Below are 16136 nucleotides of genomic sequence, written 5' to 3' on the forward strand. Positions count from 1 at the left end.
TCATCATTGAAACATAATGTTGCCGCTGATTGCTCCATTTTTCAGAATTATAATCAATCAGTAGAACAACTTTGTGAACTCTTTGGAAACTAGAATTTTGCATTAATTACAGATCATTGCTATTGATCACCTGCCAGCTAAGTGTACATTAACTACACTGAAAACTATAGATTTACAATCATAGACAAATGCAATACATCTATTCTAACACACAACACACATATTTATGTTCTTCTTTAAACCTTTGCTGCCTGAGGGCTGCTTTCCAAAGTTGTTTTTAGTCTGTCTCAACATCACAAAGCATTTACTGTTTTAAAAAAAAAAAAAAAAAAGGGGTATATACCATTTAATTTTGATAGCAAGTCCACCAGAAAAAAAAAGTTCTAATTAGCCCTTTTTACCAAAAGGCACATTAATATTTATGTATATATATATATATATATATATATATATATATATATATATATATATATGAACAATTGTGAGATACCCAGGACTCTAATAATACCAGGTAGAGGCTCTACAAGTGGTCCCAAGCCCTTCTTTCATGCCATGGGCTTTGGGGTGAAGGGTATTCATATGAGAGGTCTGCTTATGGTATAAGTTAGCATTTTACAAAAAGACACTACTTGCTAACATTAGTGATAGCCATTTTAGAAATTAGGAGTTTGGTGAAACTGACTGACAGAATTGGAAATAAACCCCTGGGTGGAAAGGACAGCACTCAGCTGACAACTACAACAAAAAATTTTTTTGTAGCAATTGTGAAACCCTGGGGTCATTTTATTATAACGTATTAAACAATAAATTCCAGTAATGACAAGTTTCTTGACCAGTGGACACTCTACACTTGGGCAGGGAGGGGGGCTTGCTCAATAGTCTTCCCCTACCTCTTGCCAAAACGCAGCAGATAAGGGTTAATTATTGTCCATAATGTTTAATTGTATGTCGGGCGGAGAGACCAAGACTTTAACGTTTAATCATATATATAATTTTTGTTTAATTTGTATGTTCGTTTATTATTTATTTTATTTTATTTTTTGTTACTTTGTGATTTTTCGTTTGATTTATTTTTACTGCTGCATCCAATCTGTCCATCCAGGAGGTCACCTTTGGAGCTGAACTTCCAGGAGTTTTGTGATATGCTGGCATTTTACCTCGTATCTTGTAAGTGGAAACTTGAATAAATTATTGTGTCATCTTTCAGACTGGTGCACTATGTCCTTGTGTCTCTCCTTTACATTTAAGGTTTAAAAAGAAGATTTTGACCTTCATTGACCTGTAAAGAAACCTTTATCTGTCTGCATTTTTATCCCATCCTGTGAGTGCATTACATATTTGCGCACTTTATGGTGTTTTAAATATTCTACACCATTCTTTTGCTACATTGTTCTATAGATTGTATTTGTCTATATATCAGCTCAAGTTGAGACTTCATTGACTTTAATAACCCTCTGGTTTTGGAGCAATTTATACCTTCAAAGTAAATTTTGGAATGCTGTAATATTTTCTGAAATTCCAAAATAACAGGCATTGATAGATAACAGAGGTAAATTACACCATGTATTATTCAAACATTGGTTAAAAATGGAAACATTAAGTACAGATAAATTCTTAATGTACTATAGATGCAGAAAATAAAAATATCTGATGACAAATCACTTTTGGATAAAAACAGATGGGGGAGTGCATATATTACTAAAGGAAATAAAATGGTACATAAAGCCACTGGACAAGACTAGGGATTACATTTTAACATTTATGAGCAATAAGGCATTAAATCAATGAATTGTTTTTTCTTGAAATACAAAGTCTGGGACTTCTAAAACACTCCAACAGCAACAGTCATATGGCCTGCTATGCAAACAAATGACACAATGTAAGCAGATTACTTACTATGTGGCAATGTCAACATTTTAACCTGGTCTCCATATTTGCATGTAATACAGCTAGAATTGAGCAAAAAGGTACTTTTCTTTCACAGACTGGGAATCAGGAACATGTTAAAATGTAACGGGGGTGGGGGGTTGGCTAATGAGGCTGGATTACACTACTGAAAAGAGCAAAACATTTTACAGCACTGCAGGAAAACTACACAGGATTCAAATAAAAGAAACCAACCAGATGTATTGGGAGCCTATTAGTTTTAATTTAAACTTAACTTTTTTAGCTGCCTGGAGTATCCCTTTAACCCCTTAAGGACACATGACATGTCTGACATGTCATGATTCCCTTTTATTCCAGAAGTTTGGTCCTTAAGGGGTTAAGACAAAACTGTGATTTAAATGTCCCTGACTATCTGAGAGTGGTGGCAAATACACTCCTGGCCAAAAGCTTCTATTGTCTATTCAATCTCTCTAATGCTTGTGCGAAAAAGAGAAAAAGGTTAGGGAGGCAGGTTCAGTGGGATTTATTAGTTACATTTCAAATTGTAATTGAATTGAAATCTGAAAAAAATTCAAAATGTGGGTTAAATTAGCCAATTGATGAATATAGCTATAACCCATATTTGGATCAACAGCAACAAACAAATAACTATGTAACTATGTAACCTCGATTGCATCTTTGCATAAACTTTTCATATGATCTTAATCTGGCCTCGGTTTCATATTTTTAAATTAGATTTTCAGATGATCAAAGTCATTTAGGAAAACTTTTCAAATTGTTTATCTACGAAATTTCCATAAACGTTCGTGGAGATTTCTGTACAGAAATCATTTGAAAGTTTTTTTTCTTAACAAATTGTGATCATTTCAAAAGAATTCCAAAATAATTAAGTTAAGGCCTAAGTTAGAGATGTTTTTTTGTCCAAATACGTTATTTGTGCCCATGTTTGCCATTTATATTTCAATTCATTCACAGGTTTTGTGAATAAAGCATCAGCTGCTATGTGCTCCTGTTGCCATTAAAGGGACAATATAGTCACCAAAACAACTACAGCTTAAAGGGATTCTATAGTGCCAGGAAAACAAATCAATTTTCCATCATTATACTCATGCCCCCTCTTCATGCGGCATTGAGTGGGTTAAATCCCTTTCAGTCACTTACCTGAATCCAGCGGTGATGTCCCTCGGCGCTGGATCAGGCTCCGCCCTCGCTCCTCCCCCGCTGACCTCAGCCGACAGGGGAGACCTGATGCGCATGCACGGCAATGGCCGTGCTCAAATTAGGATTTCCCCATAAGAAAGTATTATTCAATGCTTTCCTACAGGGAATAATCTGATGCTGGAAGTCCTCGTGTAGAGCGTGAGGATGTTCAGTGTCAGATATCGGACCAAAGGTCTGTTTCAAACTAGGAAGTCCCTCTAGTGGCTGTCTGGTAGACAGCCACTAGAGGTGGAGTTAACCATGGATAGTAATTATTGCAGCTTCTCAATAACTGCAATAATTACTATTGCAGGGTTAAAAGACATGGGGCATTGCACTCAGACCACTTAAATGAGCTGAAGTGGTCTGGGTGCCTACAGTGTCCCTTTAATGTAGTTGTTCTCGTGTCTCTAGTGGTATGTCCCTGCAGGATTTTTAATGGAAACACTACATTTTCAGAGAAAATGCAATGTTTACATTGCTGCCTAGGAACACTTCTAGTTGAAGTCATTCAGGTGGCCACTAGAGGTGGTTCCTGGGTCAGTGCTGCACAGACACTGAACTTTCCTCATAGGGATGCATTGATTTAATTAATCTCTATGAAGAGATGCTGATTGGTGCAGCGTGGTGTTTTGGAGCACATGCCCAAAAACCTCCCATTACTTTCCTGATGATCCCAGCAGAAGAGGCTGAGCGGGTGTAGGGACACTGTAAATAAGGTGAGTAATCTCACTTTTTAAAGGCAGGAGAGGGGGGATGGGGCCTAAACAGTGATCTTAGAACTATAGTGTCAGGAATACATGTCTGTATTCCTGACACCACAGTCTTCCTTTAACCCCTTAAGGACACATGACATGTGTGACATGTCATGATTCCCTTTTATTCCAGAAGTTTGGTCCTTAAGGGGTTAAAGGTTAATTGTCACTTTTATGGAATTTCCACCATTAAATAAAACATTGAAAATCACCTATAACTTGTGCAAATCTTTTTTTTTTTTTCATTAGATGCTGTGTTTTTTTTAAATTCATTTTAAAGATTTATCAAATGACATCATGATCCAATTTAGACAAGGGAATGCCAGGGCAAATATTGCAAATGAAGAAGACGAACAGAAATGTTGTTTCTCTTTTTCTTGGTATGTTTTTGTCAATTAATGCCAGCTTTTAAGCTTATAACAATGATTGAAAGGGAGCTAAGGTGGAGGCACCTAGTTATGGGATAAAAATGTGTTGATTGCTACATTTCATTTTATTTTTCACACTCATAAATAAAATGCTTCTTGAATATAGGGATAAGTAAACATAACATCAAAAATGTGGGAAGTGGTACCACCACTTTAAATCAGTTTCTTTCCTGATAGAGGGACTGCAAGAGAGAATCTCACTCTTTCTGTCTCTTCATCTCATCTCCTCTCCTGATATCATTATAGGGAGAGGTCTGAATTAAAATAGCGGCAGCTCTAACACCCATGACATGTTTGTCTACATATATATACACACACACACACACGTCATACCCACACGACATGTATGTCCACTAATATGTGTGTGTGTTTCATTATTTTATCTTTGGAATTACTTTTTTAAAATTCCCTTTAAAACATGGCAATTCAAGGAAATTGAGAGGAAATTCGAGGTGAGTATTCACTAAGTTTACTATTTTCTGAAATGTTCTAAACCACTTTACAACTGATCTAAACTGGAGCCAATCCAAGTCAATCTGAAGTAACCCCAATTGTATGTGAACGCTAATGTAAAAATGTAACCTTTTACAAACATAGACTGAGAGCAGTTTAACAAAAATCTTTAACTACCCAAACATTCTAGATCTTCATAAAACCCTGTGTGTATTATTTCCTTCTAGGTATAACGTTTTCAGTTACAAACATACAGTTACACTATACACTCTCATTCTCCCATCAGCACAGCAGGCAAGGCTGTGGAGTTAGTGACTGTACATTCTAATATCTCAGTGTGTTACATAAACCAGGATAGTGGGGAACAAATTCACAAGCCATGACATGTGACAGGCCGGATGGGAATAGGTTACAATCCCTGCACTATATCGCCCCCCTTGCAGTAGTGGTGCATGCAGGCGGTGAATGGCTTGGTATGCCTGCACTGCGCGGTGTCAGGTTTCAGCACCTTGGATAGGTTCCATGCGCGCTCCCGCGGTATTCTCCCATTCTCCCAGAGCGCGCCGAGCAGGGAGCTGTGCTGCTGCTGCTGCACTGTGACTGAGTCCTCATTAGGGCGCTCTGTGGGGAGCTCCATCAGCTGCAACAGCTCCAGCAGCAGGTCTGGGTATCCCCCATCTGTAGTAGTAGTAGAGACTAGGGTGGCAGCCCAGGGAGAGAAGTGCATCCTGTGACATGGAGGAATTCTTGCAACGCACCAAGACCAAGCTGGTGAGTGCCATCCACAGCCTGCATGGTTTTATAAAATACACTGAGTATCAAAGTTTGGGCATTGAGTATCTAGATAGACTTGTTTATGAAGGGAGCTTTGAAGCTGCTAGAGTTTGGTTATTTGCTGCGTATTGCAGCCCCACCCTGGTCAGGAAACCTAGATTAGTCTGAGGATGTCTAAAGCAGAGGCTGTACCGTTGGCTTAGAACGTGGTGGGTCATTAAATCTCTAAGGCTGCATTAGAATTAGAGCAGCATGGTATTATTCGCTATATTTACAGCCCACGCCCACTAACCATCGTTTGTAAACACAGCAAGATTGGTAAATACATTCTAGCTCAATGTATCAGCAATATGGAACTTTTTTTTTAACGAGGAGAATAAATCTTCCATAGAGATACTACGTTGCACCCTGGAATTCATTGTAGAAAAAAAAGGAGTCATAATGCAGAACGAAGAGATAAAAAGCCCATGATTGACAGCTGGACTCTTCTGGCCCATGGGTATAAACTGATAGGATTGAAATGAATGCATGTGTCTTTGCAAAACAAGTTACAAGATAAGCTAGAACGTCAGAATCTGTTTTCCATTCTGTAATGTTAGCAGTACACATCTGTCTGTACAACTGTCATATTGCAGCTTTCATAGTGTTATCACACGTGGATGGTGATATTTATCTATACAGTGCCTGCACTTTAACCCTTTCATGATTGCTCCTTGATGCTGCATGTGCCTCATGTTGTATACTTGACATTGCAAGCGCCTTATATAAACATGACCCTGGCTTTCTCAAAGCTAAGACTTCATTCAAGAACTTTGCTTCACAAGGTTCCTTTGGCCTTTTTGGATTCTTGATTCCAGATTTTAAAAATTCTGATATAAAAGAGATCCAAAGGACTCTAGTATTTAAATAGCAATTTTCTGTCGAAGTCGATAGGAGAACTGCTACTTTGTTCCAGACTTGTTTGTTTATACATTATAATGGAAACCAGCCCATAGTGCCAAGACTAATTCTAATCAGTTCAAATAAATCAACAGTTGAATACATTAAAAAACATAAACTAAATTCACATATCCTGAGCAGTCTTACACCAGAGAACAAGATGAAACAACGCATTTAAGCAGAAAGAAACACAAATGATAGATTTGTCTCCTGGAAGAAGTAATCAATATTCCCTCTAATGCCAGCACTAATTGCATGGAATTTTGTAATTAATGCTTCCGTCTGAGAATGGATGGTGAAAAACATTGTTTATTTATTATTCTGCTGTGCTATGAAATGATTGATATTTTTCTCATCTCTGTCCATACCCTGTAGTGTTCACACAGGCGCCAACCACACTACTGTTTTTACCCAAATACAGGGAGTGCAGAATTATTAGGCAAGTTGTATTTTTGAGGATTAATTTTATTATTGAACAACAACCATGTTCTCAATGAACCCAAAAAACTCATTAATATCAAAGCTGAATATTTTTGGAAGTAGTTTTTAGTTTGTTTTTAGTTATAGCTATTTTAGGGGGATATCTGTGTGTGCAGGTGACTATTACTGTGCATAATTATTAGGCAACTTAACAAAAAACAAATATATACCCATTTCAATTATTTATTTTTACCAGTGAAACCAATATAACATCTCAACATTCACAAATATACATTTCTGACATTCAAAAACAAAACAAAAACAAATCAGTGACCAATATAGCCACCTTTCTTTGCAAGGACACTCAAAAGCCTGCCATCCATGGATTCTGTCAGTGTTTTGATCTGTTCACCATCAACATTGCGTGCAGCAGCAACCACAGCCTCCCAGACACTGTTCAGATAGGTGTACTGTTTTCCCTCCTTGTAAATCTCACATTTGATGATGGACCACAGGTTCTCAATGGGGTTCAGATCAGGTGAACAAGGAGGCCATGTCATTAGATTTTCTTCTTTTATACCCTTTCTTGCCAGCCACGCTGTGGAGTACTTGGACGCGTGTGATGGAGCATTGTCCTGCATGAAAATCATGTTTTTCTTGAAGGATGCAGACTTCTTCCTGTACCACTGCTTGAAGAAGGTGTCTTCCAGAAACTGGCAGTAGGACTGGGAGTTGAGCTTGACTCCATCCTCAACCCGAAAAGGCCCCACAAGCTCATCTTTGATGATACCAGCCCAAACCAGTACTCAACCTCCACCTTGCTGGCGTCTGAGTCGGACTGGAGCTCTCTGCCCTTTACCAATCCAGCCACGGGCCCATCCATCTGGCCCATAAAGACTCACTCTCATTTCATCAGTCCATAAAAGCTTAGAAAAATCAGTCTTGAGATATTTCTTGGCCCAGTCTTGACGTTTCAGCTTGTGTGTCTTGTTCAGTGGTGGTCGTCTTTCAGCCTTTCTTACCTTGGCCATGTCTCTGAGTATTGCACACCTTGTGCTTTTGGGCACTCCAGTGATGTTGCAGCTCTGAAATATGGCCAAACTGGTGGCAAGTGGCATCTTGGCAGCTGCACGCTTGACTTTTCTCAGTTCATGGGCAGTTATTTTGCGCCTTGGTTTCTCCACGCGCTTCTTGCGACCCTGTTGACTATTTTGAATGAAACGCTTGATTGTTCGATGATCACGCTTCAGAAGCTTTGCAATTTTAAGAGTGCTGCATCCCTCTGCAAGATATCTCACTATTTTTGACTTTTCTGAGCCTGTCAAGTCCTTCTTTTGACCCATTTTGCCAAAGGAAAGGAAGTTTCCTAATAATTATGCACACCTGATATAGGGTGTTGATGTCATTAGACCACACCCCTTCTCATTACAGAGATGCACATCACCTAATATGCTTAATTGGTAGTAGGCTTTCGAGCCTATACAGCTTGGAGTAAGACAACATGCATAAAGAGGATGATGTGGTCAAAATACTCATTTGCCTAATAATTCTGCACTCCCTGTATCTACACTCTTGGATCACAGACTTCTTTATCTTCCATTTTTCTTTTACACTCTTTTCACTTATCCTGTATGAAATTGCTTGTATGAAACAGTTGTCCTAAAATATTGTTGGGTTCAGTCACTAGATATGAAAATGTGGAGAACTGAAAAAAAATAATTAAAAAATGTGGGCAAAATTTCCAATTTGGCCATATTAGCCTAAAATCTGCAACTCCCCCTATTGTTTTTTTTTTCTCCTTTCTTTAGTTTAAGATTATTGCCATCCGATTGAAACATGGCAAGGCTTGTGTATGTTAAAATCTATAAACTGTAATATAAATTCATGTGACTTGGGAAGAAAATGTCAAACTTAGGAAATTGCTTTAAACCTGAATGTGTCGCATGACATAACCAACTTATTCATAAAATACCATGTTATGAAACGCCAAATGCGCTAACTCATTTAGCAAGTTGAACGCAATGACCATACTAACTCTGATATGGACTGTTTGACTTTGTGAAAGACTGATTGAATTGATTAATTATAGGTTTAGCAATTCAGCTGTTCCTCAAGTTTCTACATTCATCAGACTTATAAAACGGATGTAGCTAAGTTGTTAACATTTTGTGTCAGATGCTCCTTTTCAAACAACTTTCTGTGAAAAGCTCCCTGGCAGTTCTGAGGATCAAGCAGAAGAATATAATGTATAAAATGAGAGGGAATCAAAAATACACTTTTCTCCAAATCCCCACAACACGTGCAGATTTCATGTTCCCCAGATTTTTTTCCATTAAGCAAAGGGGGTGCCTCCAGTATCAACTTCTCTTATCTATTCTTTTAAGAGGATTCATTTCTTAACAATTTCCTGCATTATGGATTAGCTGCATAGTGAAAAGGCCAGTGGGAATATCCATTCCTATGACTCATAAATATGTGTCCTCCCACATAACAACTTCAACTCATTGAGTGTATGGTTGCAGTCTTACTTTTAAGAGTTAAATCTCTTACTGGTGGTTTAACTCCAATGTTGGTCCCCTAGTGCTAGGCAATGCCGATGCTCCAAGCCTTTCACTAGCTGCTCATAAGAGAAATAGTATGAAGAAGGCGGTCCTGCAAAACCTTCCTAACACTGTGGCAGCCAAAAGAGGGAAGCCAGAGGGCAGTGGCTTTGGACTCCAGGGAGACCAACTTTGGGTTGTAACTTTGCAAAACCATTTAGCCATCGCAAGACAATTTACACTCCTGCCTCAAAAACAATATCAATAAGTTTAAGTTGTTATAAGGTGAGAGTTTTCCTTTAATATCCCTTGCAATCACCAATGAAGGACAATGAAGGGTATTCATTTAGTGCTTGAGAAGTCTAAGGCTATTTCCTAAAGTATGTACTAGGCATTCCAGAGTAAGATACTTCCATGCTTCAGAATGTTTATTAAAATCATGGATTGCCGATCCTCGCTGTCCTAGCACAACATACTAAACCATTTATTCCAGCTGCCATATCCATCAACATCCATAAATGTTGTATTCTAGCTCTAGAACCGTACATCATTTTAACACAGCCTGACACAGTAACAGCCTCTAAGAGAGCCACATCTGTCGTGGTACAGTTTCGTTTAATATATATTTTTTTTATAACATTGAAGTAAATTTATATCTGTAAAACAAACATGTATTTTATTGACTTTATAATGCAATCTTTCTTTCTTTTTTTTTTTAAATTTCCCAGGAATATTTGTCTAGTCCATTAGAAAATAGTATTTTCAGTTGTTTTTTTTGTGTTACTGCCAAGACCAGTACTTTGTAAACAATAATTTATTATTATTATGTGACAGGAACACCCTGCTGCATAACATATTGCAGGCCTTGGGACAGAAGTTGTGCATCTTTATAACCAGTGGTCTACTGTATATATGATGTAAAAACATCTGTAACTCTGCATGATCATGGCAGTGAGGGGTTAATTGGTTCTTAAAAAATAGTGATGTGAAGCAGTGTTTTCAAATCTGTAATATACAAATCAAACCCAGAAGGAACCCTCTGTTCATCTATGTCCTCCCCTCGTTTGGGTGTTGGATTTATTTAGATATAGGGGTGATTTGGCTTGGACTTGCTTTAGTATCAAATAAATGATAACCGTTGCATTATCTTGCTGTGCTGATGAACAGCAGGATAGTCAAGTGACCCCTTTTTTCACTGCAGCAGTATTTTCTGCAATAAAGTACTCTGCAATCAAATGGCTATGTCACAATTATGAAAAGAGTTTTAGAATACAACAAATATACCTAGTTAATATTTGTGTAATTGCAGGGCAATGCAAAACAAAATCTAACATAATCTAGTAAATCCAATTTACCATATCAACAAGTCCAACTTGGGCATTTACAAAAGAAAAAAAAATATTTGTCTACCAGCTCTGTATATCACAGGGGGCTGTAAATGCTTTCCTTCTTCCACAGTGTACAGGTGTTATGTGTCAGTGTGCAAGGTATTATTCCAGTGACCAGGAGATTTTTTTTTTTAATAGACTGTTATAGGCTGCAAAAGCAACCTGTCATTGCTCTATATGGTACGAATACCTGGTATGAGTCTGATAGTTGTATTGCTTCTTGTAGGTATAATACTGACGTAAAGATTTTGTTTATACTTTGTGTATACGCAGCGTGCTGTTGTTTTAGTGTGGTCTTGTTATTTTAGCGTGAACTTTGCACAATATTTACATACTCACTTTTTTTGTGTCTTTATGAGAGATTTGGTAAACACTATACCCACTACTACCAACAAGATTGCTGAAGCCAAAAAGATTGTTCTGATTGGTCTGTTGCAACAAAATATTTTAAATACTAATAAATGTATTTGCTAGCATTTTCTAGCACAAGTATATTTTATTAATTTCATCTGAGTAAATGTTAGGTTTGTAGATTACAGATCTGTTGTTCATTATTCACTAATATTAAGTTCACTTCTCAGTTTGAATTTGATAAAAAAAAAGCAATTGAGCAAAATATATGCTTTACAAATGGAATGCATAGCTAGAAGATAAATCAAAGATACCTAAAATGACACAATTCTGTAAAAGTAAAATAAACAAATAAAAAGGCAGTTACCATACTTTTAGGTATTAAGGAAATGTCGTCATTTAAGGAACCTTGCTCCCAAAAATGCCACCAAAAAGTACAAATCTAAATCTCACATACAATCACAATAAATACTGCACTAAAACCATAAAGAACATTACTGGCTGATAAGACACAGTCTGTTGTGTGCCCCGAGTCTTATTATTTTTGGGGACAAATATTTAAGAGGAACAGAATGGTATATGCTAGTTCATATTTATTATGCAGTCATTTTATCCCTTTGAACACGTCTATTGGTTATGAGGTGTATGAATCCCAAAAGTAATCTGGAATAAAATTAAACTTGCATGGACACTTCTGTTTCCTTCTCTTAACACTGGCTGCTTGCATTGTGCAGTAGCAGCGTCTGCTGTTCCATAAAGTCTAAACATTTTCTCAACTATAAATACATAGTGAGTTATAAATTTATTTCCTTATAATTTACAACATTCCACTGTGTTTTAATATACACCATACATTTTATAATGATCTCGACAGAATGCAAATTGCTGAGGGAACCTGCAAATTTAGGCCCAGGTAAATTATCCAAGAAATAACGATTAGGTTTTATCCACTCTTTTCACTTTGTGAGGAGTGTGCCTCTTCTTATCCAAAAACTTTGAGATCGCAAATGAATGAAGACCATCTACATCCTTAAAAAATGTACCCTTGTAACTACATGTAGGTAAAATGATGCCTTAAGGCATTTTAATAACTATGTAAATTAAACAAACAGAATTTTGTATCCTGTTTTATTATACAATATTTAAATCACAGGTAAAATTAGTATATTGGCTAGTTGGGGCAGTGGTAACCTCACTGCTTAGTGAAAGGTAAATCCAGGTTTGAATCCTGATAAGGCCACATCAACAGTCTGTGTCTTACTTAAGACAACGGACTATATATATATATATATATATATATATATATATATATATATATTTATATATATATATATTTGTAGTCGGGGCAATATTGCTGTGATGGTAAGGTAACATGACATAATTCATAACCAACAAACATAGTTAAAATAACACCAGTCGGTTGTGGTGTGCCGGAACCGACAATGCAGTAGGCCTGTAATAAAGAGGGCAAAAAGAAGTGTACCATACAAAATGTATTCATATTACAAGACATCAATTATTTGGACAAATCATGAAAAGCTTGCCGTAACTCTTCAACTGGATTTGGTATGTAAAGAGTATAAGCAGAAGATTTCCAGTGTCCCATTGTTTTGATTATATGAGCTGTAATGTGGTTGGAGGAAGCGGATGATGCCGCCCCTATGCAGAAGGGATGTCCTGAGAAATGGTTTGCATTTAGGCCGAGCCTAGTTAACAGCAAACGGACATAGAGCATAAATTTTGCAGTAGTGAGAATTGAGCCGTGTAGTTACATCTACTATTCGTCTGAATTCATGTAAGAGAGGAATTAGTAAGCCCTGTCAATGGGGAGAATCATGCGAACAGTCTATGCCTTTACCCAATTGTTTGCATGTTTCACAACCAAACTTTACTGGAAAGGTTCGTATGAAACATGGTGAACGATTAAAACCTGCGAACGTAGTGAAAGGAACCGAAACGATGCTTGCATTTGTGCGGTAGAAAGAATCGAAATCCATATTCATACAAGTAAACTATTTGTACTAATAGTGCCGAAACGCCTACAACCATACGAATTCAATGAGAAAATTAATAGACCCAAACCACAATGACGTTGAACGAATGCGACTGCGGCCTTACGCTAAGGGTCTGACTTACGGTTGAACAACGAGCCGCACCGAGACTGATCTCCAAGCAAGCCGGAGGAGGCAGCGGGCATGTAGTGTTTGGTGAGCGGTCAGGTAAGTTGGACATACAGGAGCCAGGAATCAGGACCATGAGGGAAAACAGGTAAGAAACAGCAAAATGGCGACTTGACCGGAAGTAGCCCCTTCAACTTGCCAGACCATTAACGGTAAAGTGGGAGAGAATTGGCAGGGGTTTCAAGCCCTTACCACAACTACAGGCCCAGCCTTAATATATATATATATATATATATATATATATATATATATATAAATATATATATATATATATATATATATTTAAGGCTGGTCTGCATATTATCATCTAGCACCTGGGATCCACAGAAGCTGCATCAGGGCCCTGATATATATATCCTGATATGTAAAACCATAGAATTCAAAGAAGGTGTACTTTCTTTTTCCATTACTGTATATATATACACAGTGATGGAAAAAGAAAGTACACCCCCTTTGAATTCTATGGTTTTACACATCAGGACATGATAACAATCAACTGTTCCTTAGCAGGTCTTAAAATTACGTAAATACAACCTCAGTTGAAAAACAAAAATACAACACATGACATATTACAGTGTGTCATCGTTTAACTAAAACAAAGCCAAAATGGAGAAACCATGTGTGAAAAGGTAAGTACACATTATGATTCAATAGCTTGTACAACTACCTTTAGTAGCAGTAACTTGAAGTAATTGTTTTCCATATGACCTTTTCAGTCTCTCACATTGTTGTAAACAAATTTTGACCCACTCGTCTTTACAACGTTGCTAGGGTTCATTGAGATTTTCTGGCATCGGTTTATGTACACCTTACTTAAGGTCCCACCACAGCATTTCAATCGGGTTGAGGTCTGGACTTTGACTAGGCTTTTGCAACACATCAACTCTTTTCTTTTTCAGTCATTCTGTGTCACGGGTGGCAGTCTGAAGACCGGGACCCCTGTATGCCTGATGATGATAGGAGTCACAGCGTTGAAATGGACTATCAGGGCCTGTTGCTGGGTAACCACATGCCCCCTGGTGTTGAGCACCAGCGTTTGTGCGGCCACATACCAGGGCCCTGATGCAGCTTCTGTCAATCCCAGGTGCTAGATGATAATATGCACACCTCCCGGGATCTGGATAGGGAGGCTCTGCAGCAGATATGTATCCAGTACTCAAAACAAGGCAAGACTAAAAAAGGCACCAAACAAAATTGCAAGACAAGACTAGAAGAACCCAGAACTGGAGAAGGACAGAAAGCAAACCCAGAACATTTACACAATACATGAGTGAAACATGAACAGGAGAAATAACTAAGTACTATATATGCAATAACCATTGGAGATTTAGACATACATAAATGGCCAAGATGTATGCAGCCAACTACTGTCCCAAAGTACTTCAATTACGGTGGGTCCTAACTGCCTACATATGCATGACTAAAAGTACAATAATAAAACACACACAGTACTTACCTGCAAGAAAAGGAGCAGAGGAAATGAAACCACTGCCTGCAGCAACAGACTGAAACAAAAAGGATTAATGGCAAAGTAACGGGTGTGGCAACAAAAAAAACAAACAAATAAAGGAATCCAAGAGACTGGGAATTCCAGGACGGGAATAAAGGAATGAACCCAGAAAACCCAGCATAAAGAAAACCAAGGCATAGAATAGAAAACCAGAAAAACCAAGAAAAACTAAACAAGAATTGTAAAAAGAGTACTGGATACCAGAAGCCATTGCCAGAAATGATCTGCAGCCAGGAACATGATGTGACATTTTGTTGTAGATTTGCTAGTGTGCCTGGGATCATTGTCCTGTTTCATGACTAAATTTCAGCCAAGATTTAGATATCTGACTGATGTCCCCACATTTGACTCTTGAATACTTTGCTATGCAGAGGACTTCATGGTCGACTCAGTGATTGCAAGCCGTGCTGCCATGTTCTTTTTATTGAAAAGAGGCGTTCTTCTGGCAACCCTACCAAACAAACCATACTTATTGTCATGGCCCCCTGCTCACTGCGAGGTGCGGTCGCACCTGACTCAGTGGTGAGTTGGGAGCAGCTCCGCCGGAAACTCCTGGCCGACTGCGCTGGAGAAATATGGCGCCGACCATATATAGCCATGCCCCCTAGGGTCTAACGAACATCGCACACGCACATTCTGGGGTCAGAGGACACCCTCTGACCAATCACAGCCAATGGAGGGATATTTTAATCCCTGAAGTTTCCTGGTTCATTGCCCTGTCGTGGTTTCCGTTCCTGGATCCCGAGAGTGCGTTTTCTTGTCCAGTTTTTAATATTCCCGGTATTTTGACCTTGGCTATTCCTGACTATTCTGATTCCTGGTTTCCCTGACTTGGTTTGTTAAACAATATTGTGTATTTCTGGCTTCCTTGATCTCGGCAATCCCTTATCCTGTCTTTAACGTATTAGTCTGGCCATTTTAAGGACTGGTTTATGTTCTATCCTTTTCTGTTCTGTCTATGTAGACGTTACATAGTTCTGCGTGCTGGACCACACTAGCAGTCGTGACACTTATTCAGTCTTTTTCTTATTGTACTTTCTTGAACTTTAACATATAACATGCTAACTGAGGCCTGTAGAGTCTGAGCTGTAACTCTTGTTTTTTTGGCTATTTCTCTAAGCATTGCACAGTATGACCTTGCAGTGAATTTGCTGGGATGTCCAATCCTGGAAAGATTGGTAACTGTCTAAATGTTTTCCAATTTGAAGTAATCTTTCTCACTGTAGAATGATGGACTTTAAATTTTTGGAAATGGCCTTATAACCCTTCCTTGTTTGATGGGTAGCAACAATTACTTCACAAACATCATTG

General features: G+C 38.1%; 1 protein-coding gene across 1 annotated transcript in view; it reads left to right on the plus strand.

Annotated features, from left to right (window-relative positions):
• Positions 1–5294: 5294 nt before the first annotated feature.
• PRUNE2 (prune homolog 2 with BCH domain) overlaps positions 5295–16136 on the plus strand; it is a 377810-nt gene continuing 366968 nt past the window's right edge. The window contains exon 1 of the mRNA XM_063456533.1: positions 5295–5494. Within this exon, the coding sequence (XP_063312603.1) occupies positions 5459–5494 (36 nt within the window). The 5' untranslated portion in view covers positions 5295–5458. The remainder of the gene's footprint in view (positions 5495–16136) is intronic.

This window comes from Pelobates fuscus, chromosome 5 (assembly GCF_036172605.1).
Source record: "Pelobates fuscus isolate aPelFus1 chromosome 5, aPelFus1.pri, whole genome shotgun sequence".
Taxonomy (NCBI): domain Eukaryota; kingdom Metazoa; phylum Chordata; class Amphibia; order Anura; family Pelobatidae; genus Pelobates; species Pelobates fuscus.